Source organism: Microplitis mediator, chromosome 1 (assembly GCF_029852145.1).
Source record: "Microplitis mediator isolate UGA2020A chromosome 1, iyMicMedi2.1, whole genome shotgun sequence".
Classification (NCBI taxonomy): domain Eukaryota; kingdom Metazoa; phylum Arthropoda; class Insecta; order Hymenoptera; family Braconidae; genus Microplitis; species Microplitis mediator.
Genome location: NC_079969.1, coordinates 27,991,567 through 28,019,449, shown reverse-complemented (window position 1 = coordinate 28,019,449; position 27,883 = coordinate 27,991,567). Strand labels below are relative to the sequence as shown.

The following is a 27,883-nucleotide window of genomic DNA, read 5'->3' as shown; positions in this document are numbered from 1 at the left end:
GTCAAGACAGAGAGTGGGGCGGAAGTACAGAGTGCAAGAGTGCAGGATGAAAGGATGAATGAGGGTTGACCTAGGTCAGGCAGAAGTTTTTTAACCAGCAATTGGGTAAAACGTGCCTAGACTTTTTCATTTTTGTAAACCATTACAATGTTTTGTGTTTTTCTAATTTAAATAAACTTAAATAGGGGAAGGGGGGGCAAAAGGGGGTAGGGTAGGCAAAACGGGGTACCCCCAAAATTTGATAAAAAAAAATTTTATATTTTAAATGGTTCTTAAACATTCCAAAATCACTTCTGTAAATATAATTAAGCGTTACTTTGAATTTTTTTCGGTAAACTTTTTCAAAAATCAATTGTCAGTTGAAAAGTATTAATGACGTTTGTTTTATGATAAAAACTATTAAAAATTTTTTTTCTTCTTCTGTATCCAATAAACATGTAAAATATAATTTTTCTTCATGTAAATTACTTACAAAAAAATTCAACTGAATCAAATTTGTTTAAAATCCAGAAATTTTTTTTTTTACCTTTTTTAGGGGGTACCCCACTTTGCCCGCAGAAATGAAAAATTTTTTTTTTCAACGGTAACTAAAAATTTCTTCTATTTACTTTGAATATCATTAAAAAAAAAAATATTTAGCGTATTTGAGTCCTCGAAAATTTGGTATTTCCTTAAGTACCCCCTTTTGCCCCTCCCTCCCCTATATTGTAAACATCACACTTGTCTCTTACTCCTATTTTCCATTACTACATAAAGAAAAACTTATTAAAACAGAGTATTTACTCAATTTCGACTATCAGTTGATTTCTTATCATTTCTACCGCAAATTAGCGTGATTATAATAATTTTTTTTTTCAACTATCGAGAGTTACGACTGACAGATTCAGGAAATTCGATTCAGTTTTGAGTCGTGATATTATAATTTATCCTTCATTTGGACAATGACTATAACGGTCATAGTGAATCATCCATCGGACACGCGATTGTAAAATTATAAACGATTATTGATATGATCATACGAGTGTGAGTGCTTGGGATCAACGTGTATTTATTCAAACATATAAACGTTCTGCTATAAAATGTTGGTTTTTTGATACACTATCATACGAAAGTCACAGAAATATGCCACGCAAAGTCACTCAATGGATTTTTTCCAGTACGTTTTTACATTCGTAGAAGATAACAGCGTGAATATTGTATTCAAAAATGATTGTATGCGACTTTAAATTATTTGTGTATCATACACTTCTCAATAGTGTTTTATTTGCGTATGGTCGGAACATAAAACTAGTAGAAAATAAATATTCAGGGTTATCAGACATTGTGGTAAGATATCGCTGTATGAATCAATTAAGTGAATTTTATCTATAGTATAATTTTTATTAATTTTTGGGCAGACGCATATCGTCAGAGCTTGCAATGACAATTTTCAAAGGGTTGTTATTAACGGCGATGCGGACGAAAATTTGGTCAAATCGTTACGTGATTCAGAAACGATTGCTGTTATTTTACATGACAATTCATCAGCGATCGATCTAAATCTAGAGTATAAAAACAAAATTGATTTCTTTGTTGTGACTTTCAATGGTTCAGTTGATAAACTTTCCGAAATTCTGCTTAAATTCCAAAAATCTCTATGGTGGAATATAATGAGTCCTTATTTCGTGTTCAGCGGATCAGAAAATGGATGCAAAGATGCTGAAGTTGCTCTGAAAAAAATTTGGAAAATGAATATTCTGACTTGTTACTTTGTTTGTCTCGACTCAAAACAGAATCCGTTCATATATACTTTCAACCCGTACTCAAAATATGCACCCGATCAATGGAAATTTGTCCAAGAGTTCAAAAATGGATCCAATTACATGGCGGTCTACAACCGACCCTACATTGAAGGTAAATAAATTTTCTGAAGTCAGTAGCAATCAAAAAACCGTTTTGAAAATTAATTATTATCGTTAACAGAAAATATTCATGAAGGTTTCAATTTCGACAGGACCAAGTATCTCGATAACGTGACAATTAATATTGCGTTCTGTATTACCCCAGAAAAAGCAGATTTACTACCAACGATCACCGAAAAAAATCAATATTTGATTCATACTCATTTTGAATCACGTATGATAGAGGCATTAAGAGCTGCATTCAAAGTAACTTTCAAATTTAGTTACATGGTACAACCTTCTGTAAGCTCATCAGAGTCGCACGGTGGCTACATTTGCTTGCACAATAAAACATGTGATTTTGCAACGTGTACAAAAACTCACGCACTCACATTCGGTTTTCCCGGCAGCCACCAAATTATATATTCCGGTTTTTCGATTTTCTCATCCAAACAAGGGTACCGCACACCCTTGGAAAAAATTTATAAATTCTATGGCCCGTTGATGATCGCGGCAACGATCATCATTTCAACAATCACTTATTTAGTTATTTGGTACGTGAATAGACCGCGAGATTTTTCATTCGCGGCCTTTGAAATCCTTCGGCTCTGGACTTGCACTTCCCTTTACACGAAAATTGATACCTTAGCACTCCGTATATTTTTTTTCGTGATATTTCTTTACTTTCTGATACTTCAAGCGACTTTTCAAGGGAATCTATCGAAATTTCTCACGAGACCTGAACTAAGAGACAATGCCGACTCATTGGCGGACTTAGAGAGCAGCTCTTATGAAAAAATTTACGCGACTCTTACCAGCATTAAATTTATGGTCGACAACGAAATTCTTGCAGCAAAATCGAATCGAACATCACTCGACCAATGTATTGCGAATGTTATAGATAAAAAGTCGAGTGTATGTGTCAGTGACTATGTGGCTTTTTTGATGCGTTTTGAAAGAATGAAGTTATCGAAAAATCTTCTGAGAAATTACTATTTATCTGAAAAACTGCTGAGTAATAATTATTTTATGTATCTGACCCGGCACGATTGGCCGCTTAAAGAAAAGTTTGATCACTTTCTCACGGTATTAGAAGACACTGGAAATTTACTTAAATTTAACAAAAATTTGACTTCTTCTCTGGAATCTGTTATATTATCTCATCATATTTACCCAGAAGTCCGGCCTATTGATTTAAAATCATTATTATTCATTTTTCAATTCCTGATAATTGGACTCACAAGTGCGACTTTTTGCTTTATACTCGAAAAATGTAATTTTGCAAGAAATAAATCGAAAGTTGCGAGTCATAAAAATCGAAAAAAATTCATGTATGCAAAAATTAATCGAAAGTTTATGAATACGAATAATCGATTAAGGAAAATGAAAAATGAAAGAAGATAATTCTTAGTTTTAATTATTTGAAATTTAAAAGTGTTCAGTAACAGTAAGTACTTTTATTTATAAGGAATATAAATTTCTGCACGATTTCTTCACTTAAAATAATCGCAAACACTAATAATACATAATTACGAAACTCTGGAGCAAAATATTGGAGAAATAAATTTTTATCGACTCTAGAAATAAGTTCGCGTGCCTTCGATAAGCATTGGATGAAAAATGATAACAAATAATGGTACGTTATTGCGATATATATGATAAAATAATTGCCATAAATTTCCAACAGAGACCATATTTCATAAATGTCAACAATAAAATGTATTTTCAATCAATAAAATAAATAACATTGAAACAAACAACGTTTTATTCCATTCTGACAAGCATTCCCTGGTGGAAATTTTTGGAAATTTTCTCTGAAAAACTCAGTTCCAAAGTTCTAAAGACTTTTTCAAAGTTCTGAAGACTTTTTCAGAGAAAATTCCCAAAAATTTCCACCAGGGTTTGGTAATTAATTACAACTTTTACCCAAAATTAGTGTGTGTTTATAATTAGTTGTTTTTTTTTTATATCGAGAACTATCTGAAAGAATCAGCAAATTTGATTCAATTTTGATCTAAGATATTGTAATTTATTTTTTATTTAGAGAATGACAATAACGGTCATAGAGAATCCATCTGTCACGCGATTGCAGAAAAAATATAAAATATTATTGGCATGATGACGCAAGTGTGAGTGCTTCGGATGAACTTGTTTAGTTTAAGTAAATATATGAGTGTTGTCAATTAACTATTCATTTGTACAGATATTGATATCATAATAATTAGTTTACTTCTGAATAAATTATTGTACGAAAGTAAGAGAAACGCAACACACGCAAAAGTTATCTATGGATTTTCCACACAGTATACAGCAAAACTGATCAAAGACAACACGGCGAAAATTTGATTTAAAAAATGAGAGTACATAAATTTATTAAATTATTTTTGTACCTCATAATTTTGAATTCTGTTGATTTGACATCCGGGTGGGACATAAAATCTCAGGAAAATGATTATTCGGAACTATCAGGAATTTTGGTGAGAAATTTCTCTTTAGATCAAGCCTATATTATTGTATTATATGTATTGATTTTTACTAATTTTTCAAAGATCCATATTCTGCAATCATGCAGCTATAAATTTCGAAAAGTTGTTATCAATAGTAATGCCGATAAAGATTTAACTAAATCCTTGTGTGCTTCGGAAACGGTTGGCTTCATTTTAATAGAGAATTTGTTAAAAACTGATCTAAAGAAACTTTATAAGAATAAAGTTGATTCATTTGTTGTTACTGTGAATAATTCAGTTGATAAACTTGACGATATTCTGCAATCATTTAAAAAATCTCCATGGTGGAGTATCATGACACCTTATTTTGTACTCAGCGGGTCAACAAATGGCTGCAGTAATGCTCAAACTGTTCTACAAACAGTTTGGAAAATGAATATTTTGAATTGTTACTTTGTTTGTCTCGACTCAGAACAGAAATCGTTCATTTACACTTTCAACCCGTACTCAAAGTATGCACCCGATCAATGGAAATTCGTCGAAGAGCTCAAAAATGGATCCAATTACATGGCGATCTACAACCGACCCTTCAAAAAAGGTAACTAATTATTTTGATCAGCAACAAAAACAGTCGAACAAATTTTCTGATGATTTTCGATTGTCAACAGAAAATATCTGCAAGGGTTTCAATTTCGACCGGACCAAATATCTCGACCGGACAACACTAAATATAGCCTTATGTATTACCCAGAACAATACCGCCTTATTTAAAAACACTACTGACAAAAGTAAATTCTATAAATTTTCATCATACGATTTGCGTATGGCGACAGCGATAAAATCAGCTCTGAATGTTTCTTTGAAATTCGATTATGACTTAAGACTTCGTGGTATTTCTTCAAAAAAACTGTACGGCGTTTATCTTCTGTTAGACAAAAAAACATCTGACTTTGCACTGTTCTTAAGCACCCCCGAGTTTTTCTTCGGTTTCCCAGGAAGTTACCAGATCAATTATTCTGGATTCACTATTTTTTCTCGTAATCGCGGTTTCAAAACACCCTTAGAGAAAATGTATAAATTCTACGGGCCATTGATGATCGCGGCAACAATTATCATTTCAGCAATCACCTATTTCGTTATCTGGTACGTGAATAAACCGCGAGGTCATTCGTTCGCGGTCTTTGAAATTCTTCGCCTCTGGACTTCTACTTCTCTCTATACAAAAATTGATACTCTAGCCCTTCGTATATTTTTTGCCGTGATATTTTTCTACTTTCTGATACTTCAAGCGACATTTCAGGGGCATCTATCAAAATTTCTAACAAAACCTGAATTGAGAGACAATGCCGAGTCCTTGGCTGATTTAAGGAGTAGTTTATATGAAAAAATTTATGTTACTCAAAGCAGTGAATCCTTAGTTGCGACTGACAAAATTCTCAAATTAAAATACGAGTCTTCTTCACTAAAAAAGAGCATAAATGCTGTTCTGACCGAAAAATCAAGCGTGAGTATTATGAATTATGTGAATATTTTGTTACATCTTGACGAATTGCACTTATCGAGGGATGAACTTCAACAGTTCTATGTATCGAAAAAATTCTTACGAAATTGCTATACTTTTTTCACAACCCGTCACGATTGGCCGCTCAAGCGAAAATTCGACCACGCTCTTATGTTATTAGAGAGCACAGGAATTTTACAAAAACTAAATAATAATCTGACGGCTCAACTTGAATCTTCTTTATTTTATCAGCCACTCGAAGCTTCTTTTAAGCCCATTGATTTAGAATCATTATTATTCATTTTTTACTTCTTGATTATTGGCCTCACGAGTGCAACTCTATGTTTTATACTCGAGAAGTATAACTTTAGCAAGAATAACTCAAAAATAACTCGGGGTGGAAATAAACAGAGAGCTATTTATAAAAAAGTTAGGCGATTAAATAGGAATGATAAAGTAGGGTGGAATAAAAAACGAAAGATGACAAAAGACAAATAATTCAATATTTTTAAGTACACGGAAAGAAATTTTCTTTAAAAATTACCGTTAAATTCACTGTATTCGTGGGACATAATCCGGTGCTTTTATTTATTACCATTTTTGAAACAAAAATTACGAAAAAATTTATTCATTTTGTGGTAGACTTAATAACATTTACCGAAAACCGAATAAAATTTACAGTAGACTACGGTAAAATTTGTTGAAAAAAAGTTAAAAATTATCTCACTTACCGACAAATAATTAGGTCGTGCCATTCGTCCCACGATTACCGTGAATATAACGGTAATTTTTAAAGAAAATTTTTTTCAGTGTATTTAAAATATTAAAGTGTTCAGTACCAATGCGTATTTTTATATATAAGGAATATAAATAATACTTTTTTTGCACGATTTCTTCACTTAAAATAAGTACAAACACTAATAATACACAATTACGAAACTCTGGAGCAAAATATTGAAGAAATAAATTTTTATTAAAATTGAATTGATAAGATATTGAGACATTCTAATTTATTTTTCATTCGGACAACCCATACAAAAAAAAAATAATTGGCCCATTACTGGGTCGTGAATGGCTGCCAATTTTCAAGCATCGGCCGAAGATCGGCAAAATATTGGATAATAAGGGTATTAAGCATTGGCCAATCGTGGCAATCAATCATCGGCCAAACCGTTGGCCAACGAACGGCTGTTAATTGTGCGCCGTTTTTATAACCAATAAGACGGCTGCCAATGATTCACCATGCACGGGCCAGAATAGTTAGCCATTTATTGGCCAATCATTGCAAACTAGGCATCGGCCGATCTATGGGAAAATTTCTAAGCTCGGCGACTTTGTATGGGAATGACAATGGCGGTCATAGAGAATCCATCTGTCACGCGATTGTAGAAAAAATATAAAATACTATTGATATGATGACGCAAGTGTGAGTGCTTGGGATGAACTTGTTTAGTTTAAGTAAATATATGAGTGTTGTCAATTAACTATTCATTTGTACAGATATTGATATCATAATAATTAGTTTACTTTTGAATAAATTATTTCACGAAAGTAAGAGAAATGCAACACACGCAAAAGTTCTCTATGGATTTTCCACACAGTATACAGCAAAACTTATCAAAGACAACACGGTGAAAATTTTATTTAAAAATGAGAGTGCATAAATTTATTAAATTATTTTTGTACTTCATAATTTTTAATTCGGTTGTTTTAACATCCGGGTGGGACATAAAATCTCAAGAAAATGATCATTCGGAATTATCAGACATTTTGGTAAGAAATTCTCTTCAGATCAAATCTATTTCATTATGAATTGATGTTTAATAATTTTTCAAAGATGCATGTTCTGCAATCATGCAGCTATAAGTTTCGGAAGGCGATTTTGAAAGGAGATGCAGATGAACAAATAATCAAATCCATGTATACCTCGGAAAAAGTTGGGATTCTTTTAATTGAGAATTTGTTGAAAACTGATCTAAAGAAACTTTATAAAAATAAAGTTAATTCATTCGTTGTAACTCTCGATGAATCAGTAGACGAAGTTGTCGAAATTTTGCACACATTTAAAAAGTCCCCATGGTGGAATATTATGACGCCTTATTTTGTACTCAGTGGATCAAAAAATGGCTGCAGTGATGCTCAAACTGTTCTACAAACAGTTTGGAAAATGAATATTCTGAACTGTTACTTAATTTGTCTCGACTCACAACAGAAACCGTTCATTTACACTTTCAACCCGTACGCAAAGTATGCACCCGATCAATGGAAATTCGTCGAAGAGCTCAAAAACGGATCCAATTACATGGCGATCTACAACCGACCCTTCAAAAAAGGTAACTAATTATTTTGATCAGCAACAAAAACAGTCGAACAAATTTTCTGATGATTTTTGATTGTCAACAGAAAACATCTGCAAGGGTTTCATCTTCGACCGGACCAAATATCTCGACCGGACAACAGTAAATATAGCCTTATGTATTACCCAAAACAATACCGCCTTATTCAAAAACTCTACTGACAAAAGTAAATTCTATAAATTTCCTCCCTACGATTTGCATATGGCCAGAGCAATAAAATCCGCGCTAAACGTTTCTTTGAAATTCGATTATGACTTAAGAGTTCGTGGTGTTTCTTCAGAAAAACTGTACGGCGTTTATCTTCTTTTAGAGAAAAAAACATCCGACTTTGCACTGTTTTTAGGTTCCCACCAGTTTTTATTCGGTTTCCCAGGAAGTTATCAAATAAATTATTCTGGATTCACTATTTTTTCTCGTAATCGCGGTTTCAAAACACCCCTAGAAAAAATGTATAAATTTTACGGGCCGTTGATGATCACAGCAACAATTATCATTTCAGCAATCACCTATTTTGTTATCTGGTACGTGAATAAACCGCGAGGTCATTCATTCGCGGTCTTTGAAATTCTTCGCCTCTGGACTTCTACTTCTCTCTATACAAAAATTGATACTCTAGCCCTTCGTATATTTTTCGCCGTGATATTTTTCTACTTTCTGATACTTCAAGCGACATTTCAGGGACATTTATCTAAATTTCTAACAAAACCTGAATTGAGAGACAATGCCGAGTCCTTGGCTGATTTAAGGAGTAGTTTTTATAAAAAAATTTATGTTACTCACAGCGGTGAAACCTTAGTTGCGATTGACGAGAGTCTCAAATTCAAATACGAGACTTCTTCACTAAAAAAGAGCATAAATGCTGTTCTGAACGATAAATCAAGTGTTAGCATCAATAATTATCTGAGTATTTTGTTACATCTTGATGAATTGCACTTATCGAGAGATGAACTTCAACGGTTCTTCATATCAAAAAAATTCTTACGGAATAGCTACGCTATTTTCGCGACCCGTCACGATTGGCCGCTCAAGCGCAAATTCGACCACGCTCTTATGTTATTAGAGAGCACAGGAATTTTACAAAAACTAAATAACAATCTGACGGCTCATCTTGAATCTTCTTTATTTTATCGACAACTCGATGCTTCGTTTAAGCCCATTGATTTAGAATCATTATTATTCATTTTTTACTTCTTGATTATTGGCCTCACGAGTGCAACTCTCTGTTTTATACTCGAGAAGTATAACTTTAGCAAAAATAATTCAAAAATAACTCGGAGTAAAAATAAACAGAGAGCTATGTATAGAAAAGTTAGACGATTAAAGAGAAATAATAGAATAGGGTGGAATAAAAAACGAAAGATAACAGAAGACAAATAATTCAATATTTTTAAGTATTTAAAATATTAAAGTGTTCAGTACACTGTAAAAAAAATTGTGTAAAATCAACACAATTTGTGTGTTAAAAACGGTTCCCTAACGGACCCAAATTACGGTAAACCCACCGTAAATTACGGTAATCTATCGTAAAATACCGATTTACCGTAAATTACGGTGGTTTTACCGTAATTTACGGTGGATTTACCGTAAAATACGGAAATACGGTAATCCACCGTAAATTACGGTAATTCGGTAATCCACCCGAATTTTTTACGGTAGATTTATCGTATTCGACGGTAAATTTACGGTATACCCGCCGTAATTTACGGTAATCCACCGTAATGTATCGATTTATCGTAAATTACGGTGGATTCACCGTAATTTACGGTAAATCTACTCGAATTTTACGGTATTCTACGGTAGAATTACGGTAAAATTACTGTTAATTTACGGTAAATCAGGTCTGCTAGGGATTGACACGAAATTTGTGTTGAAATTTCGACACAAACTTTGTGTAACCCCTTTTTAACATAAAGATTATGTTGAAATATCGCCACAAGAGGGCGCAAAAAATTCCACAGCAACACACAAAATGTGTCAATAAAGAGTGTATAACACATTTTTTATGTTACAAAATGAAGTGACACAAACTTTGTGTTAGTTAATACACTACAATTTTTAACACAACCCGTTTTCGACACAAATACACAATATTTTTTATTGTTATAACAATATTCTTATTTATAAGAGATATAAATAATACCTTTTTTGCACGATTTCTTGACTTAAAATAAGTACAAACACTAATAATACACAATTACAAAACTCTGGAGCAAAATATTGAGGAAATAAATTTTGATAAAAATCAAGTTGATAAGATATTAATAGGGGTTATCAGATATTTTTGGCTGGGTTTTGTTCGGAAACAAAATCTCTCAATACATAACACAGACCGCAATTTGATGCATTACTGTCTAATCAAGCGAAGAGCGCTTTAATTGTTTCATAATATTCGTTTATTTAACAGTAAAATTCGGCCAAAGCTTCCATTTACTGTACAAGTTCAACAAAGATAGTACCATTCGTAGACTTGAGTGTAATAGAGAGAAAAGTGCGACCCCTGTTAAGATATTCTAATTTATTTTTCATTCGGACGATCCATACAAAAAAAAAAGAATCGGTTCATTACTGGGTCGTAAATGGCTGCCAATTTTCAAGCATCGGCCAAAGATCGTGGAAATGAATCATCGGCCAAAGCTTGGTATCAAGAGCACTCGATCAAACCGTTGGCCAACGAACGGCTGTTAATTGTGCGCCGTTTTTATAACCAAAAAGACGGCTGCCAATGATTCACCATGCTCGGGCCAGTATAGTGTGCCATTTATTGGCCAATCATTGCAAACTAGGCATCGGCCGATCTATGGGAAAATTTCTAAGCTCGGCGACTTTGTATGGAAATGTCAATGACGGTCATAGAGAATCCATCTGTCACGCGATTGTAGAAAAAATATAAAATATTATTGACATGATGACGCAAGTGTGAGTGCTCGGGATGAACTTGTTTAGTTTAAGTAAATATATGAGTGTTGTCAATTAACTATTCATTTGTACAGAAATTGATATCATAATAATTAGTTTACTTTTGAATAAATTATTTCACGAAAGTAAGAGAAATGCAACACACGCAAAAGTTCTCTATGGATTTTCCACATAGTATACAGCAAAACTGATCAAAGACAACACGGTGAAAATTTTATTTAAAATATGAGAATACATAAATTTATTAAATTATTTTTGTACTTCATAATTTTTAATTGTGTTTCGACATCCGGATGGAACATAAAATCTGAAGAAAATGATTATTCGGAATTATCCGGAATTTTGGTAAGATACTCCTTTCAAAATGAAATATATTTGATTTTCTATAAAATATATATTATTTCATAGACACATGTGCTGGAGTCATGTAACAATAATTTCCGAAAAATTGTAATTAATGGTAACGCAGATGAAAATATAATTAAATCAATACGTAATTTGGAATCAGTTGGTGTTATTTTACACGAAAATTCATTAAAAGTCGATCCAAAATTAGTGTTTCGACATAAAGTTGGTTTATTTGTAGTAAGCTTCGATGAATCAGTAGATGAACTTGTCGAAATTTTGCACACATTCAAAAAATCTCCATGGTGGAATGTTATGACGCCTTATTTTGTACTCAGTGGATCGAAAAATGGCTGCAGTGATGCTCAAACTGTTCTACAAACAGTTTGGAAAATGAATATTTTGAATTGTTACTTTGTTTGTCTCGACTCACAACAGAAACCGTTCATTTACACTTTCAACCCGTACTCAAAGTATGCACCCGATCAATGGAAATTCGTCGAAGAGCTCAAAAACGGATCCAATTACATGGCGATCTACAACCGACCCTTCAAAAAAGGTAACTAATTATTTTGATCAGCAACAAAAACAGTCGATCAAATTTTCTGATGGTTTTTGATTGTCAACAGAAAATATCTGCAAGGGTTTCAATTTCGACCGGACCAAATATCTCGACCGGACAACAGTAAATGCCGCCTTCTGCATCACTGAAAACAAAACCCACCTGTTTAAAAACACGACCGACAAAAGTAAATTCTATAAATTTTCATCATACGACTCACGTATAACAAGCGCGATAAAAACAGCCCTCAAAGTCTCTCTGAAATATGATTACGACCTACGAATTTCCGGTATTTTAACTTCAAAATTGTACGGGGTTTATATTCTCTTGGAAAAAAAAACATCTGACGTCGTTCTGTGCTCAGGTACTCAACCTTACTTATTGGGTTTTCCGGGAAGTTATCAAATAAGTTACTCTGGATTCACTATTTTTTCTCGTAACCGCGGTTTCAAAACACCCTTAGAGAAAATGTATAAATTCTACGGACCATTGATGATTGCAGCAACAATTATCATTTCAACAATCACCTATTTCGTTATCTGGTACGTAAATAAACCGCGAGGTCACTCATTCGCGGTCTTTGAAATTCTTCGTCTTTGGACTTCAAATTCTCTTTATACTAAAATTGATACCTTAGCACTCCGTATATTTTTTTTCGTGATATTTCTTTACTTTCTGATACTTCAAGCGACTTTTCAAGGGCATCTATCTAAATTTCTAACAAACCCTGAGTTGAGAGACAATGCCGAGTCCCTGCCTGATTTAAGGAGTAGTTTCTATGAAAAAATTTATATCACTCGATCCAGTGAACTTTTCATTACGGACTACAAAATTCTTAAATCAAAATCAAAGTCTACTTCATTTTCAAAATGCATGGATGCGGTTTTGCATGAAAAGTCAAGTGTGTGTATCAGTAATCATTTGGCTATCATGTTATATCTCGATAAGTTGCACTTGTCAAAAGACTATCTACAAAAATTCTATCTGTCTCCGAATTTTTTACGAAATACTTACTATATATTCACGACTCGTCACGATTGGCCTCTCAAACAAAAATTCGACTACGTTCTCCAGAGACTAGAGAACACCGGAATTCTACAAAAAATAAACAATAATTTAACTGCTCATCTTGAATCTTCTTTATTTTATGCGCAGCTCGAGCCTGAATTTCGGCCTATTGATCTAGAATCGTTATTATTCATTTTCTACTTCTTAATTTTCGGGCTCTCAGCTGCTACTTTTTGTTTCATTCTCGAAAAATATAATTTCGCACGGAATAAAAAAATAATCATTGATCAAAAAAATCAAAAGAAATTAGTTAATAAAAATAATAGACGAAGAAAAAACAGAAAACGGATCGTAAAAAAAAACATTACTGCCGTTCAGAATTTATGAAGTATTTTATAATAGAGGTGGGTAGTTCCGGACCTGTATAGTTCTATGAACTATGTCTTTTGTCGAATACGTATCCGTTCGTTCCTCAAAATTCACTTTAGTATACTCACTAGTTCTTTTTTGTCCACCACTGCCGTCATTACCAACAAGCAATAAAGCAGCAGAATAATTTATAATTGGTGATTTCTTATGGAACTTTGAGTTGAATACCAATCATAATTCATTCTCTATTTAGTATAAAATAGTATAGTTCGCCGTGAATGCGTTTTAAACACATAGGTCGCAAAGCATAATGTTGTGTATACTAGAATATTTTGTATGTCTACACGGAGAGAAAAATATCCCCAGAATGACTATCTAATGTATCCTCAAATGACATATCGTCAGAATAACGATTCGTATACCTAATTTAGGAATACTCTCATATTAATTTAATAATCTATAGTATCGTTAAAGTAAACATACGTATTTGGGTTAGATTAAGTATTCGTTTATTTAATTTAACAATACGACGGATAGCCTTTGTAACGATATGTAGTTTCGTTAATATAGGTATCCGTATCGCCAGCGTGAGGATCCGTATAGCTAAATTAGCTATACGAATCGTCGTTCTCGGTTGCCGGATGCCTAAATACAGAGTTTGCGCAATAGTCATGTCAGCGATTCATGAAATGCCTAAAATAAGGATACGGATCGTCATTTTGACGATCCACTGTGAGGATACTCTGTATAGCTGAACTGGCTATACGGCGTATCGTTAAGTAAGATGACTATACAGCGTATAGCCAAAATAGCGATACGTATACTTAATCTGGCGATATTTTTCTCTCCGTGTACGTTCTAAATACTAAACCTTCATGAGAATTAAAAACATTAAATAGTTCCACGGATATGATTCCAGGAACTAGTTCCTTTTCGCTCCGGAAACGTTCCAGGTTCAATCCGGAATGTTCCCGGAACTACCCACCTCTATTTTATATGTAGTCGACTAAAAAACCTCCACGCCCGAGTCAAAAAACAAATTCAGGTTTAAGTCTCAAAGTTTTCAATGAGGTTTTTGAGGATTGATTTAGAATTTTGAGATTGACAGTAGAAAGTTATCGTAGTTTAGTCCTCAAAGTAGTAGTTATGACCCATTTTACCCCTTTGAGGACTAAACTGGAAGAACATAATCTTGATTAGAGCCTCAAAATACTCGAAACATACAGGAATTATTTTATCCGCATTTGAACCTTGGTCTCATTCGACGTATTTCCTCCCCTCCCTTTTGAATCTAAAATTTTTCAAAGTCCGAAGTATAACTTTTCATTCGTTGAGAATTTTGAGGTCTGCTACGATTTAGAATCGATAAATTATTCGCATTTCGACCTCATAGTTCTCATTGAGGATTTTTAGTACTAGAGTTACTTTCTGAGCGGCAAATAAAACATCAAAGAAATTGAGGCTTTTGCGGACTAAACTATAATTTGTTTTTTGACGGGCAATTTTGATCACAGACGTATTTTAAGTAATAATTTAATATTTTTGGGTGATTTAAAATTTAGATGTGTAGTCGATATTTCCACTTAAATAAATTTTTTCAATATCGTTAGTGTCACATGAAATAAACTGTACTATTTCTTCATTTGAAGCAGTGACAAACATAATTATACACTATTGTGAAGCCACAGTTCAAACTATCGGAAAGAAATTTTTTATTCATTATATCAATAAGTTGGCGTGTTTACCATGGACACAGATCGCACTATGGTATCTGATTATTTATTTTTTATCAATACACAGCTGTAACCAATTCTCAACAGAGTTTAAATTTCTTAGATGTTAAAAATAAATTGTATTTTCTATCAACTGAATAAAAAATATTGAAGTAATTAAAGTACATTAGTTTATTAAATATATATGCATATATATTAATCTTTATATGTATATAATTTCATTAAATAATGCTGTAAAGCAGGAAAGTATGTTCACGCGAACATACATACGGGAATATATATGTGAAGCGTTCCACACTTTCATATTATGAGGAAGGGATTAGGCAGGATAAGGAAAGAACCTTCTCAATGAAAAGTTTACAAATAAATTGAGAAAAATTTGGATGACCCGAGCTGGGAATCGAACCCAGACCATGTCGGTTACACGCCGAATGCTATTCCAGCCAAGCTACCCGAGCATATGTCATATTCCGTTCAATTTATTTATATCCATTGAGCCACACCGTCCATTATATAGTAGCATTTTTTATATAATGCTGTTAATCAGGAAAGTATATGTTCATACACATTAATGTTATGTATCTGTATTAAATATATGTGAAGTTTTGAAGTACACGATAGAAATAGAACTTTTTCATTAACTTAATTGACCGGGTGGCGTGTATTTGCGATTTCACTGAAAGGGATGTGACAGTATTGCGTTTTGTTAATAAAATATTTATATGCTGAATTAACAGAAGTATAATGTCACAATTCTACAGTAGTGATATTGCTTCCGCTCGTAACAAAGCTTGTTACAAAAGTATTAATATCGCGTATGAATATGAGAATACGTAAATTTATTCAATTATTTCTGTACTTTTTATTTTTCAACTGTGTCGTCTTAATATCAGGCTGGATCATAAAACCTAGAGACAGTAATTATCCTGAACTGTCAAATATTCTGGTAAGATATTGTTTGGATTTCATTTATTCTGAATATTTAACATTTTTTTTCTTTAAAGTCGCACATTCTCAAATCATGCAATAAAGAGTATAAAACAGTGATTATTTACGGTGGTGCAGATGAGAATATAATTAAATCAATAAGGAATTTAGAGACGGTTGCTATTATCCTGCATGACAATTCATCAATGGTCGACCCAAAGTTACAGTACAAAAATAAAATTGATTCATTTGTTGTGACTATCGATGGTTCTGTTGACAAACTCACTGAAATTTTGCACACATTCAAAAAATCTCCATGGTGGAATATTATGACGCCTTATTTTGTGATCAGTAGATCAAAAAATGGTTGCAGTGATGCACAAACTACTCTACAAACAGTTTGGAAAATGAATATTCTCAATTGTTACTTTGTTTGTCTCGACTTAGAACAGAAACCGTTCATTTACACTTTCAACCCGTACTCAAAGTATGCATCCGATCAATGGAAATTCGTCGAAGAGCTCAAAAATGGATCTCATTACATGGCAATTTTCAACCGACCCTACAAAAAAGGTAACTAAATATTTTTATCAGCAACAAAAACAGTCAAAAAAATTTTCTGATGATTTTTGATTTTTGATTATCAACAGAAACAGTCAAAAAAATTTTCTGATGATTTTTGATTTTTGATTACCAACAAAAACAGTCAAAAAAATTTTCTGATGATTTTTGATTTTTGATTATCAACAGAAAATATCTGCGAGGGTTTCAATTTCGATCGGACCAAACATCTCGACAAAACGACAATAAATATCGTTTGCTGCGTTCACGATTCCAAAAGCCACTTGATAAACGCAGTTGAAAACAAAAGCCAATTATTTAATTTTTCAAATTACGATTATTACCTGATCCATTCATTAAAAGTTGCGCTTAACGTTTCGCTCAAATTTGATTATGAACTCGCGGTCTACGACGCTGATCTAGAGCCACGCGGTATTTTCAAAAAACTGCTAGATGGGTCATCAGACTTTGCAATGTGTCCACGGACACACTTTACTATTCACAACTTATCCGCGAGTTATCCGATCCTTTATTCTGGATTCTCTATTCTCTCGCAAAATCGCGGGTTTCGTTCGCCTCTTGAAAAAATGTACGATTACTACGGAGTTTTGATGATATCAGCAACACTTATATTTTCACTTATGACGTATATCGTAATTTGGTACGTGAATAAACGGCGCGGTCACGCATCCGCGGTTTTTGAAATTCTTCGCTTGTGGACAAATAATTCAGTTTACACTAGAATTGATTCCTTCGTAATGCGGTTGTTCTTTTCCATGATCTTTCTTTACTTTCTAATCCTCCAAGCGACTTTTCAAGGACACTTGGCTGAATTTCTAACGAAACCCGAATTACGACACAATGCTGAGTCTTTAAGTGACTTGCACGATTCATTTTACACAAGAATTTACACAACGGATTCAGGAAAATCGGTGATCAAGGGCGACGATTTCGTAGAATCAAAAACTGAAATTACGGATGTTTATACCTGCGTTAACGCAGTGATTAATGATAAATCGAGTGTTTGTATCGAGGATTATTCTTTACTTCTGATAGTATTAGATATAGTTGAGTCTTCACGGAATATTGATAAGACCAAAAAAATTTATCACTTGTCAAAAAAATTTTTGAGAAATAGCTTGTCTGTACTGGCAGTTCGTCATGATTGGCCGCTTAAAAATCGATTTGACACCTTTTTGATGTCACTCGAACACACTGGGCTCGCAAAAAGACGAACTAATATAATTTTTACTCGTTTTGAAGAAATGTTTTTAATTGTTGCACCGTATTTCACTTGGCTGCCCATTGATTTAGACGCGTTGATGTTCATTTTTCATTTGCTAATAATGGGAATAATTTCTGGTATCTTCATATTTATTTTAGAAAGATTTAAAGTAGAGACAATAATACAAGTCAATGAAAATCAAAGAGAAGACAGAATAATTAGAAAAATAAGTAAGAAACGGAATAAAAAAACCAAAAATAGAAAACGAAAATTTAATAATCGCGTTTAATTTTAGTGGCGATTTGAATTTATTTATAAGTCGACTGTTTAAATTATTTATTTATTTATTATTCGATCATGGAGCTATGCTCCTTGTGATCAAGACCAAAAAATTACATCGATGTTACAATTAGGTTAAGTACAAAATACAGAACATGATAATTATACCCTCATTTCAAAATTAAGATATTTGAATTACGAGTTTAATATAAATTTGTGAATTTTATAGTTCATTTAACTGACACGCGATTATTTGCCACAGATTTAAATTTATTTTAGCACACGGAAAAAAATGAACTATATAAATTGAGAATGACAAGTAATATTATGACAAAGTGAACAGTAAATACCATCATTCTAAATAGTAATTCTGTCATTTATGATTAAAACGTGAAAAATTACGGGATAAGTATGAAAATTTATTGTTTATGTAAGAAAAATTACTATTTGAACTTTAAAAATCGTAATTACAGTTAACTGATACTTAGAAAATAGACGACACGTATTATAAAATTTACTATTTGAATGTTAAAATTCCCCATATTGATAACCGGGCTCCAGGTTATAATTTCAAATAGTAATTTTTAAAGTTTATTTTTTTCCGTGCACACATTGTCACACACGGTAAGAAATATTTTGTCAGTAAGGGCTCGAACGCCATACTGTATGGTATCGGCGATTTTTTAGGTTGTAAAATTGTATGCATAGATGATTCGACCATTGCGGGAATAGTAACATTCGCTATAGTTGTCGCGGATGCCGCAATGTCAGTTTGGCCGTCAGGCCCATACTGCGTTGCCATATCCACAATGCTTCTGGCAGATAAGCCTAGTCTAACTGCATCTATATAGTTTTGGCGGTAATACGATAGTATACATTGATTGACACGCCAGAAATTATGGCGGGAAAAACTAGTAGCATTGTGCCCCGGCATTGTAGTATGGGTCTCAGGACCATGCGGTTTCGCAGTGCCTGCTATGCATACGTGTGAGCAATACAATAGCTCCAGTACTATACAGTATAGTAAATAACGCTGTTTTTCTGGGACTCGTTACAATACTGTCTTGGAATATTTCAGATACTATTTTAGTATCTGTCTTGAGACCATACCAGCATGGTGTTGAACGCCATGCATTTCTTACCACCATGATTAAACAACTGAATTCAATCAAATTAAACAGAATTAAATTTTTAATTCAGACAAATTCTGTTAATTCGGTGCATAACTTAAAAATGAATTCTGTCTTATTCGGCAGGAAAACCAGAATTTGTCAAAATTAAAATGAATTTAAATAATTCTATTCGGTTTAATTCTGATTAATTAGAAAATAATTCTCCAATATCTGGTTCTGAATCCGAATTGAACTGAATTAAAACGAATTTGAAATTTTTAAATCGGTTTTATTCTGTTTAATTCAAATTTAAATTTTCAATTCAGTTGAATTCTGTTTTGCAGAATTTGACAGAATATAACAGAATTAAAATTTTTAATTCGGTCGAATTCAGTTGTTTAATCAGGGCGTGCATTGACTGACATTAAATGCAGACAAAGATCTTTAAAAATTAATTGTGATTTATTGTATGATATTGTTGTAGTAAAAATAAACAAATGTTCTATTTTGACAAAAATGACGTTTCAATTTTATTAATTGTTGATAATATATTTTAATTTAAAAAATTATTTATAGTACACTGTCTACAAAATACTAGTACTAATAGTACTAAAAAATTACAGTACAAAAATTAACCCTAATTAAAAAATATAATAATAATCATAAATAAATTGAAAATTAATTATTAATACAATAACTTATTCTATAATAATGTTGATTAATTGCTTAAGCAGACTTAATACTGGCGGTAGGACGATTGCTTCCGATTTTTCGGGAGTTGCCTTTTTCCTGGATGTCCTCGGGCGTACGGTTTGCGTGCGTTTGTTGACAGATAGTAGACTCCTCGTGCGCTGGAATTTTTTTTCGTATTGCCATTAAATAAATAAATAATGAATAATTAAAAAAAAAAAAAATAACTTACGTGGGTGGCGTATCCTCGCCCATCAGTACCCACTCTTCGTCCTTTGGGCTGCACCAACCCGTTAGATACGAAAACAAATTTGCACATGGCGCTGCCCAGAATCCTGCCTTTGTTGTTATCGACTCGATGTAATACGGAGTGACTTTTGTGTGATCGCACGCTAGAGTTTCTGAGGTAAAATATTATTTAGTGAAAAATTTGTAATTTTTTCCGAGTATCGAGTAAAGCAAAAATAAGACAGTTACGTAAAATGGAAGCAGTTGCACACCCAGGCTGACTCGAACCACCATTTACATAAAAATCCGCGTGCCCGTTTGGTCCCCACTGTCCCAAAATCCCGGCTCCCGTGTGGATGATGTCGACAAATAGGGCATCGGATTCGTCCAGATCCCGCGAACGGTTTCCGTTCATGTAAAAAAATATCGTGGGGTCGAGACCTGAAATACGTTTCTAAATTCGTCAACGTGAACTTGTGACGTTTTGAGTTGATAGCTGGGAATTTAGCGGGCAGTGAGTGGATTGAGAGATGGTTTATTACCAGTAATACGTCCCAACTTGTCATCGGGCAAGTGATTGGCTATCAGCCCGGCTATATGAGCACCAACGCTGTATCCCAGCACGTGGATACTCTCGACTGGTGTCCCACGCGGGTGATCCCTCAAGTATCTCACTAACTGAGCAATACATTGTGAACAGAAATCCGGTCCCCACTGCATTTGCGAGAGACATGGCTCACGTACTAATGAACCGTAGTCGACAATTATTATGTTGAAATCCCCGCGTTTGAAATACGCTACAAATACATCGTTATTAGATCTAATTATTGGATTTTTATCAGCTGATTATGAAAATTTTTCGTCATTGTATTTAGATGTGAGTAAAAATTGTAAAATATTTTTTTACAGTTAATTGGAAAATAATTGGATTAAATTTTGTATTCATTGGATCTGAGCTGTTGTTTAATGGAATTTTTAATTGGATTAAAAAATAAATTAGATCAATACAGTGGATGATTAGATCTGTGTTTAGAAAAAAATTAGATCTAGATAAAAATTATGAAGATCTAATTAATAATTAGTTGGATCTAATTCTCAATCAAATTTGATTTGGATATTAATCCATTCTAAGTTTATTTACAAATTTTTGGATCTAATTAATGAGTCTAATAATTAGATCTAATAATCATTAGATGAATACCGGTAGAGCTAAAATAAATTTTTGATAAATTATTAATAGAATCTAAAAAAAATTTCGGCCAGATCCAATTATCCAATTTTTTTAATTGTATTTAGACGTGAGTAAAAATTGTAAAATATCTTTTACAGTTAATTGGATAGTATTGGAAAATTATTGAATGAAATTTTGTATTCATTGGATCTGAGCTGTTATTTATTGAAATTTATAATTGGATTAAAAAATAAATTAGATCAAAACAGTGGATGATTAGATCTGTGTTAAAAAAAAATTGGGTCTAAATAAAAAATTATGGAGATCTAATTAATAATTAATTGGATCTAATACTCAATAAAATTTAATTTGGATATCCGTAACTTCCATTATGAGTTTACTTACTAATTTTTAGATCTAATTAATCAATCTAATAATTAGATCTAATAATTATATGAATTACTTCAGAACTGAAATTAATTTTTGTTAAATTATTAATAGAATCTAATAAAAATTCTGTCAGATCCAATTATCCAATTTTTTAAATTGTATTTAGACGTGAGTAAAAATTGTAAAATATTCTTTACAGTTAATTGGATAGTATTGGAAAATTATTGGATGATTAGATCTGTGTTTAGAAAAAAATTGGATCTAGATAAAAATTATGAAGATCTAATTAATAATTAGTTGGATCTAATACTCAATAAAATTTAATTTCGATATCCATAACTTCCATTCTGAGTTTACTTACAATTTTTAGATCTAATTAATCAATCTAATAATTAGATCTAATAATTATTAGAGGAATACCGTCAGAAATAAAATTAATTTTTGATAAATTATTAATAGAATCTAAAAAAAAATTTTGTCAGATCCAATTATCCAATGAATATTCATCAGATATAAAATTTATAAATTCTTGAAATGTTGAAAAAATTAATTGGCCAATAAAACCCGATTAATAGCATTCATGGGTCTAATGTCAATTAGATAATTACATCTTGGAGACACTTCTCAATATTCTTAATTATGCACACATATGTATAAATATTTCTCAAGTAAAGTAAATTATTTTTTTTGCAATTTCATCGCAAGTACTCTCACTAATCAATCCAACCGGTCGACAACCTTTTCTCGTTCATTCTCCTTTCACGCACGTTTCCGGTATTGCCTTATTAATTTAAAATAATAATAATTACCTATAAATTTCATAAATTCTACTATTATCTCTATCATTAAATAATTTAAAATAAAATTATCATAATGGTAATTACCATTCCTCAGATCAGTACTCGGTGCTAAATTTCTTCCGCCTCCAAATCCGTGAATTATAATTTTTGTCGGATGCGACCGGTCGAAACTCGTGTAATCCAACGATCGGCGATTTAGAACGTCAAGGAGAACTGGATTTTTTTGAGTAGTTCTATAAAATAAATATAAATATAACAGTAAAAAAAAAACTTATGTACGTAATTTGCATAAGCCACCGAACGTTAACAAAAATAATAATAAAAGTAAATAAATAAATGAAGCAAACATATACTTATACATATATATTTATCAAACTTTCCCTTTATAATTTATTGCAGCAAAATATATGCCAATAAAATAGATATTTTGCTGTCAAGTTTGAAAAAAAAATTGATGGGTCTTTTTATTATTTAAATTTTTATTATTTATGAAATGGATTCACTTATGACGCAAGTTAAGACAGTGAGAGTAAGTCAAGTACTTATTATTTAGATAAATATATGTATATATATGAAATTGTCGGAGAAAGGTGAGTAGCATCAGTATTTAGGTCACTTTCAATTTAACATACGTTGGTCGTGATCTTGAAATTAAAAGTTTCCTTTATTTATTTAAATAAAATAAAATAAAATTTATATTTTATTTTTTTTACAATCGTTTATTTGAATACTTAATATAGTAAATTATTATTAGCAAATATTTATGCAATTTATTATTATTATTATTATTATTATTATTAAATAATAAATATAAACATTCAAATCACCTCGTGTACAAATAAAATTCAATTTGTGGATGTGGGCACGTGTACGGAGGTTTCGCACACGAAGTACTATTGAAAAGGTCCTTCAATGTTTTATTTTGTCCTTGTACATAAACTGAAAAATATCATTTGCATATTAGATGACTGCTTTATATAAAAATTACGATTACTATGAATTTTTTTTAAATTAATAAAAAAGGCGGGAAAAAATTAATTTGAATATAATAATTAATAAAGGACTTTTATGAGTATCCTTGGCTGTAGTACTGATCCTAGATAATTTAAGTCATTGATTAGACTTGACACTTTACGAAGACCAAAAAAACTGAGAAAGGAAAAGGATTATCGCGAATGAGGCAAAGGTCGCGCGAATTGATGTCAGTCTTCCATAGAATTTATTAATTATTTGTTTCATAATAATGAACTTTGTTTCATTTATTTTATAATTCATCATAATAGCAATTAATTTTTTTTTGTACAAAAAAAATCTTTTCTTTTATTCAATTTTTAAATTTAATTCGAATAATTAAAGCCGCCGGTTTCCCTGATTGAACAACTGAATTCGAGCGAATTAAAAATTTTAATTCTGTGATATTCTGTCGAATTCTGCAAAACAGAATTCAACTGAATTGAAAATTTGAATTTGAATTTGAATAAAATAGAATAAAACCGATTTAAAAATTTCAAATTCGTTTTAATTCGGATTCAGAACCAGAAATTGGAGAGTTATTTTCGAATTAATCAGAATTACACCGAATAGAATTATTTAAATTCGTTTTAATTCGGAAAAATTCTGGTTTTCCTGCCGAATTAGACAGAATTCATTTTTAAGTTAGGCACCGAATTAACAGAATTTATCTGAATTAAATAGAATTAAAAATTTTAATTCTATTATATTCTGTCGAATTTTGCAAAACAGAATTCAACTGAATTGAAAATTTGAATTTGAATTAAACAGAACAAAACCGATTTAAAAATTTCAAATTCATTTTAATTCAGTTTAATTCGGATTCGAAACCAGAAATTTGAGAATTATTTCCGAATTAATCAGAATTAAACCGAATAGAATTATTTGAATTCGTTTTAATTTGGACTAATTCTGGTTTTCCTGCCGAATTAGACAGAATTCATTTCTAAGTTAGGTACCGAATTAAAAGAATTTATCTGAATCAAATAGAATTAAAAATTTAATTCTGTTTAATTCGATCTAATTCAGTTGTTTAATCAGGGTTTGAATAATTTTCAAAAAAAAAAAAAAATTAGTGAATAAAAAAAAAATCTTGTTGAATATAAAACAAAATATTGAAATGAATTAAAAAAACAACTCACCTGTTTGATAAAAAATAAAAAATGTTAAAAAAATAAGATGCACAGTACAACTGACCGCCATGTCCGGCACTCCCGGCGTATGTGATATAACATCGGACGTGTCTAGTATCACCGATGAAAATAATATATTTTTCGGACGTGAATCTTAAACGTTTGATGTCGCGCTGTTAAATGTATACTCATCAGGGATCCACTTGAATTTAGAAAGTATAATATATATATGTATATCTACAATATGATGGGAGTCCCGGCATTTCCCCTATTCGCGGTCCAGGTCTTCAGCGCATGCGCAGTTCAAACCCGCGGTATTTATAATGAAAAGTTTGTTATTACCGTAAATAAATATTAAAATAAACTGATAAGGAAAAATAATTTTCTTTATTTATATACCGGGTTCTTAATCCCCGTAATGACATTTTTTTATGTAATTGTCAATTTTAATTTTTACAAACGAATAAACAATCGCAAGAATTTTATTTGAAATTATGAGAAACGTTGCGCTTCATTTTTTTTACTACTTAATTATTAAGTATTAATGTAATTTTATTGTTTACATTTTATGAAATTCTGTGGGAAATTTGATTAAGAAGTCTGGTTTATTACATAAAAGTTTAATGTGATGTTAAAAAATTACTAAATTAATTTAACATCACGCACGGGGACAATAATCATACGAAATTAGAATAGAGTTGAAAGTAAGCGGATGAACTGTCATGGAATGTAATTAAAAAATGCATTTAAATACTGGGGGAATATGGTATTTGTAATGAACAAGTGAACATGGTGGTTATTAGTGTCGAAAGTTAATGAAAATTGCGACAAAAATATTTTACTTAATTATATGGGTAAAATATAATAAATTCTTAGGTTGGATTTGAATTGAATTCCATTATGTCATGTGGAACATTGCGTGTTTTTTTTTTTAAATGTATGAGAAGGGTATCATTAATTTTATTTCAATAGAGTATCAGAAAAAACTAGAATTTTTTTTAAGATCGAAATCTGTTTCGGAAATTTCGGTTTGAAAAATAAATTTTTGAGAAAGTTTGTTGCGGCTTGAAAATTTTCAGTGATTTTTTTTTGGCTCTTAATTTAGAGGTAAAATATTTTAGGGGGGTAAGATTTCAGATGGAAAGGGGGGCGTAAAAAAAATGATTGAAATTTTGGGTTTTCGGGACTGATTAATTTGAATATAATTTTTTTGAACCGTGAACGTGATTGGATAAGAGTTTTTTTTACGTAACACTTCAAGTCGTGAAGTAGTGGAGTAGTAAAAAAAATTTTAGATAAAAGAGAGGAAAAATACTTTTTCGGGTCGATTGAATGCGATAGAGGCCGATTTCCTGAACTGGATTAAAAATAAAACCGAATTAATTTGACAGCCTGAAATTTTTTCAAGTCATCAAGAGATTAATTTCCTGTATCGTGAAATTTGAATTCAGTTTTTAAAAACTCCCAGCTCAGTGATCCCGGAAAATCCAATTCTTAAAATTTTTCGTAACAAGACAAATTTTTTGTCTTTTATTTATTTATATATTTATTGAAGGGAAAGGGCCAGATAATAATAGTATTGAAATACAAGTCTATTATAATTACAATCTGGTAACAGACGTAAAAATTTCAATACAAAAAAAACAAAAATAAGTTTTAGAATCTCGTAAAACAAAATTCCAAACAGAACAAAAATTATTATAAGGCTTCGGCCAACATTATAACAGAAATATCACATTCTATGTCTAATATAAACAATAGAGTGATAAATATATGTAATATATAACGTATGTAATATAACGCAAATTATATAATATAATATAATGTAATACAAAGTAATGTAATGTAATGAAATGAGGGATACAATAATAAGACAAAGCCTTATCAGCACCTGTACTCAACACATATGAATCGTTTATTTGAGAAACCCCATAAGTCAAGAAAACAAAATTTTTCAGGAAACACAAAAAAAATTTTTTTGGAAAAACTTGACATTAAAATAATAAATAAATAAATGAATACAATAATGTTAGCGCCTCTGGTAAAGATTCCAAAAAGAAAAATTCAATTTTTTAACTTAAACTACTTAAAAAAATTATTTAAAGTTGATTGACTTATGGAGTTTCTCAACCAAACGGAAAAAATAAGTTATAAAATCATTGTTTTTTTAAATGTTTCCACTCAAATCATTTATTACACTGATAAAATGAAGTCTTAAATATCTATTTGAACTCTGAAACTCAGAAATTACAAAAAATTATAATTAATTTAAACATTTTAATTAGTCATATCACAGTCAACAATAAAGCAACATTTGAAATTAATTTCCCAAAAAAGCGCGAATTTTAAATAAAAAAAAAAAAATTATTTCTGTGAAACTAAAACTCCATAAGTTTATTTGAGTCATTGACTTATGGGGTTTCTCAATTAAATGAAATTGCTGTCACCGGGTTAATTTTTGTTTAAACGCTAATTTGATGCATATTTTGATTGATTTCTATGAAGGAACATTCAAGGAACCCAAAAATGCAAAAAACCCAATTTCGTAAAAAACATGACTTATGGGGTTTCTCAAATAAACGATTCATATGTATTATGTTGCAGGTCTTGAACCAGCAACTGCACTAGCAAACAACTTACGCAATAGCTGATTCATATCTTTCCATTATCGAAAAAAATATCCGCGAAAAATAAAAACAGGAAAATTTTGAAAGCAGAGTAACAAATTTTTTTAAAAGATTTTTCTTACACTTTATTTCTCAAGTAATTATTGTTTTCACGTTATTATTAAATAATACAGGTTACAATGTACATACATATTTTACATAATTATATGATGTAATAATTAACAAACCAGACCAGTATATTTTTTGGCGATTAACAATTATTTATTAGTTTATTTAATTATCCATTAACTGTTAATTTGCGTACTTCAATCATAAATATTATTATCATTTAATTAATAAATCTCGCTACTCTTGACATCGATTATCAGATTATAAATAATCGTTTTTATTGTCGATCAGCATAATTTTTTAAATTTATATATTCGCAGTATTGAAGGCAAGAAGAAGTCGCTAAGTCATTTTGGATTTTTATTTTTTATATATATCAAGCAAAATTTATATCTACTGTTAATGTCACACTTGAAAGCTTATTATACATATATATAATAACAGTTACTATATTTTTTATTTATACGCAAGACCTCATTTTTTTTCATACTCTCGTTTTACTG

The 27,883-nt window shown here is 31.3% G+C and overlaps 5 protein-coding genes across 5 annotated transcripts; 4 read left to right on the top strand and 1 right to left on the bottom strand.

The window, feature by feature from the left end:
* The first annotated feature begins 414 nt into the window (after positions 1-414).
* LOC130667984 (uncharacterized) lies at positions 415-3,781 on the top strand. The gene is made up of 3 exons (XM_057469948.1): positions 415-1,326; positions 1,398-1,893; positions 1,963-3,781. The coding sequence occupies exons 1-3, from the start codon at positions 1,207-1,209 to the stop codon at positions 3,282-3,284; spliced, it is 1,938 nt and encodes a 645-aa protein (XP_057325931.1). The 5' UTR covers positions 415-1,206; the 3' UTR covers positions 3,285-3,781.
* Positions 3,782-4,723: 942 nt separating this feature from the next.
* LOC130671499 (uncharacterized) lies at positions 4,724-6,677 on the top strand. The gene is made up of 2 exons (XM_057475429.1): positions 4,724-4,925; positions 4,996-6,677. Exons 1-2 carry the CDS (start codon positions 4,760-4,762, stop codon positions 6,324-6,326), a joined length of 1,497 nt encoding a protein of 498 aa, XP_057331412.1. The 5' UTR covers positions 4,724-4,759; the 3' UTR covers positions 6,327-6,677.
* A 3,941-nt stretch (positions 6,678-10,618) lies between these two features.
* On the top strand, positions 10,619-15,178 carry LOC130667601 (uncharacterized). The gene is made up of 3 exons (XM_057469281.1): positions 10,619-11,446; positions 11,510-12,005; positions 12,076-15,178. Exons 1-3 carry the CDS (start codon positions 11,327-11,329, stop codon positions 13,401-13,403), a joined length of 1,944 nt encoding a protein of 647 aa, XP_057325264.1. The 5' UTR covers positions 10,619-11,326; the 3' UTR covers positions 13,404-15,178.
* Positions 15,179-16,238: 1,060 nt separating this feature from the next.
* LOC130668407 (uncharacterized) lies at positions 16,239-19,462 on the top strand. The gene is made up of 2 exons (XM_057470691.1): positions 16,239-16,618; positions 16,796-19,462. The coding sequence occupies exons 1-2, from the start codon at positions 16,252-16,254 to the stop codon at positions 18,118-18,120; spliced, it is 1,692 nt and encodes a 563-aa protein (XP_057326674.1). The 5' UTR covers positions 16,239-16,251; the 3' UTR covers positions 18,121-19,462.
* A 268-nt stretch (positions 19,463-19,730) lies between these two features.
* LOC130665402 (phospholipase A1 member A) lies at positions 19,731-24,844 on the bottom strand. The gene is made up of 7 exons (XM_057465754.1): positions 24,655-24,844; positions 23,329-23,440; positions 22,586-22,734; positions 20,683-20,937; positions 20,390-20,581; positions 20,145-20,313; positions 19,731-20,073 (listed from the first exon to the last, which is right to left on the bottom strand). Exons 1-7 carry the CDS (start codon positions 24,713-24,715, stop codon positions 19,959-19,961), a joined length of 1,053 nt encoding a protein of 350 aa, XP_057321737.1. The 5' UTR covers positions 24,716-24,844; the 3' UTR covers positions 19,731-19,958.
* Between the last annotated feature and the right edge of the window lie 3,039 nt (positions 24,845-27,883).

Excerpts from the sequence above, each read along its gene's own strand:
- LOC130667984 (XM_057469948.1), top strand. The coding sequence starts at position 1,207 with ATGATTGTATGCGACTTTAAATTATTTGTGTATCATACACTTCTCAAT. Across the intron at positions 1,327-1,397 it reads CAGGGTTATCAGACATTGTG|ACGCATATCGTCAGAGCTTG; the intron begins GTAAGATATCGC and ends ATTTTTGGGCAG. Across the intron at positions 1,894-1,962 it reads CAACCGACCCTACATTGAAG|AAAATATTCATGAAGGTTTC; the intron begins GTAAATAAATTT and ends TATCGTTAACAG.
- LOC130671499 (XM_057475429.1), top strand. The coding sequence starts at position 4,760 with ATGAATATTTTGAATTGTTACTTTGTTTGTCTCGACTCAGAACAGAAA. Across the intron at positions 4,926-4,995 it reads CAACCGACCCTTCAAAAAAG|AAAATATCTGCAAGGGTTTC; the intron begins GTAACTAATTAT and ends GATTGTCAACAG.
- LOC130667601 (XM_057469281.1), top strand. The coding sequence starts at position 11,327 with ATGAGAATACATAAATTTATTAAATTATTTTTGTACTTCATAATTTTT. Across the intron at positions 11,447-11,509 it reads CGGAATTATCCGGAATTTTG|ACACATGTGCTGGAGTCATG; the intron begins GTAAGATACTCC and ends ATTATTTCATAG. Across the intron at positions 12,006-12,075 it reads CAACCGACCCTTCAAAAAAG|AAAATATCTGCAAGGGTTTC; the intron begins GTAACTAATTAT and ends GATTGTCAACAG.
- LOC130668407 (XM_057470691.1), top strand. The coding sequence starts at position 16,252 with ATGGTCGACCCAAAGTTACAGTACAAAAATAAAATTGATTCATTTGTT. Across the intron at positions 16,619-16,795 it reads CAACCGACCCTACAAAAAAG|AAAATATCTGCGAGGGTTTC; the intron begins GTAACTAAATAT and ends GATTATCAACAG.
- LOC130665402 (XM_057465754.1), bottom strand. The coding sequence starts at position 24,715 with ATGGCGGTCAGTTGTACTGTGCATCTTATTTTTTTAACATTTTTTATT. Across the intron at positions 23,441-24,654 it reads TTTTATTTTTTATCAAACAG|TTTATGTACAAGGACAAAAT; the intron begins GTGAGTTGTTTT and ends GATATTTTTCAG. Across the intron at positions 20,582-20,682 it reads CAAGTTGGGACGTATTACTG|GTCTCGACCCCACGATATTT; the intron begins GTAATAAACCAT and ends AACGTATTTCAG.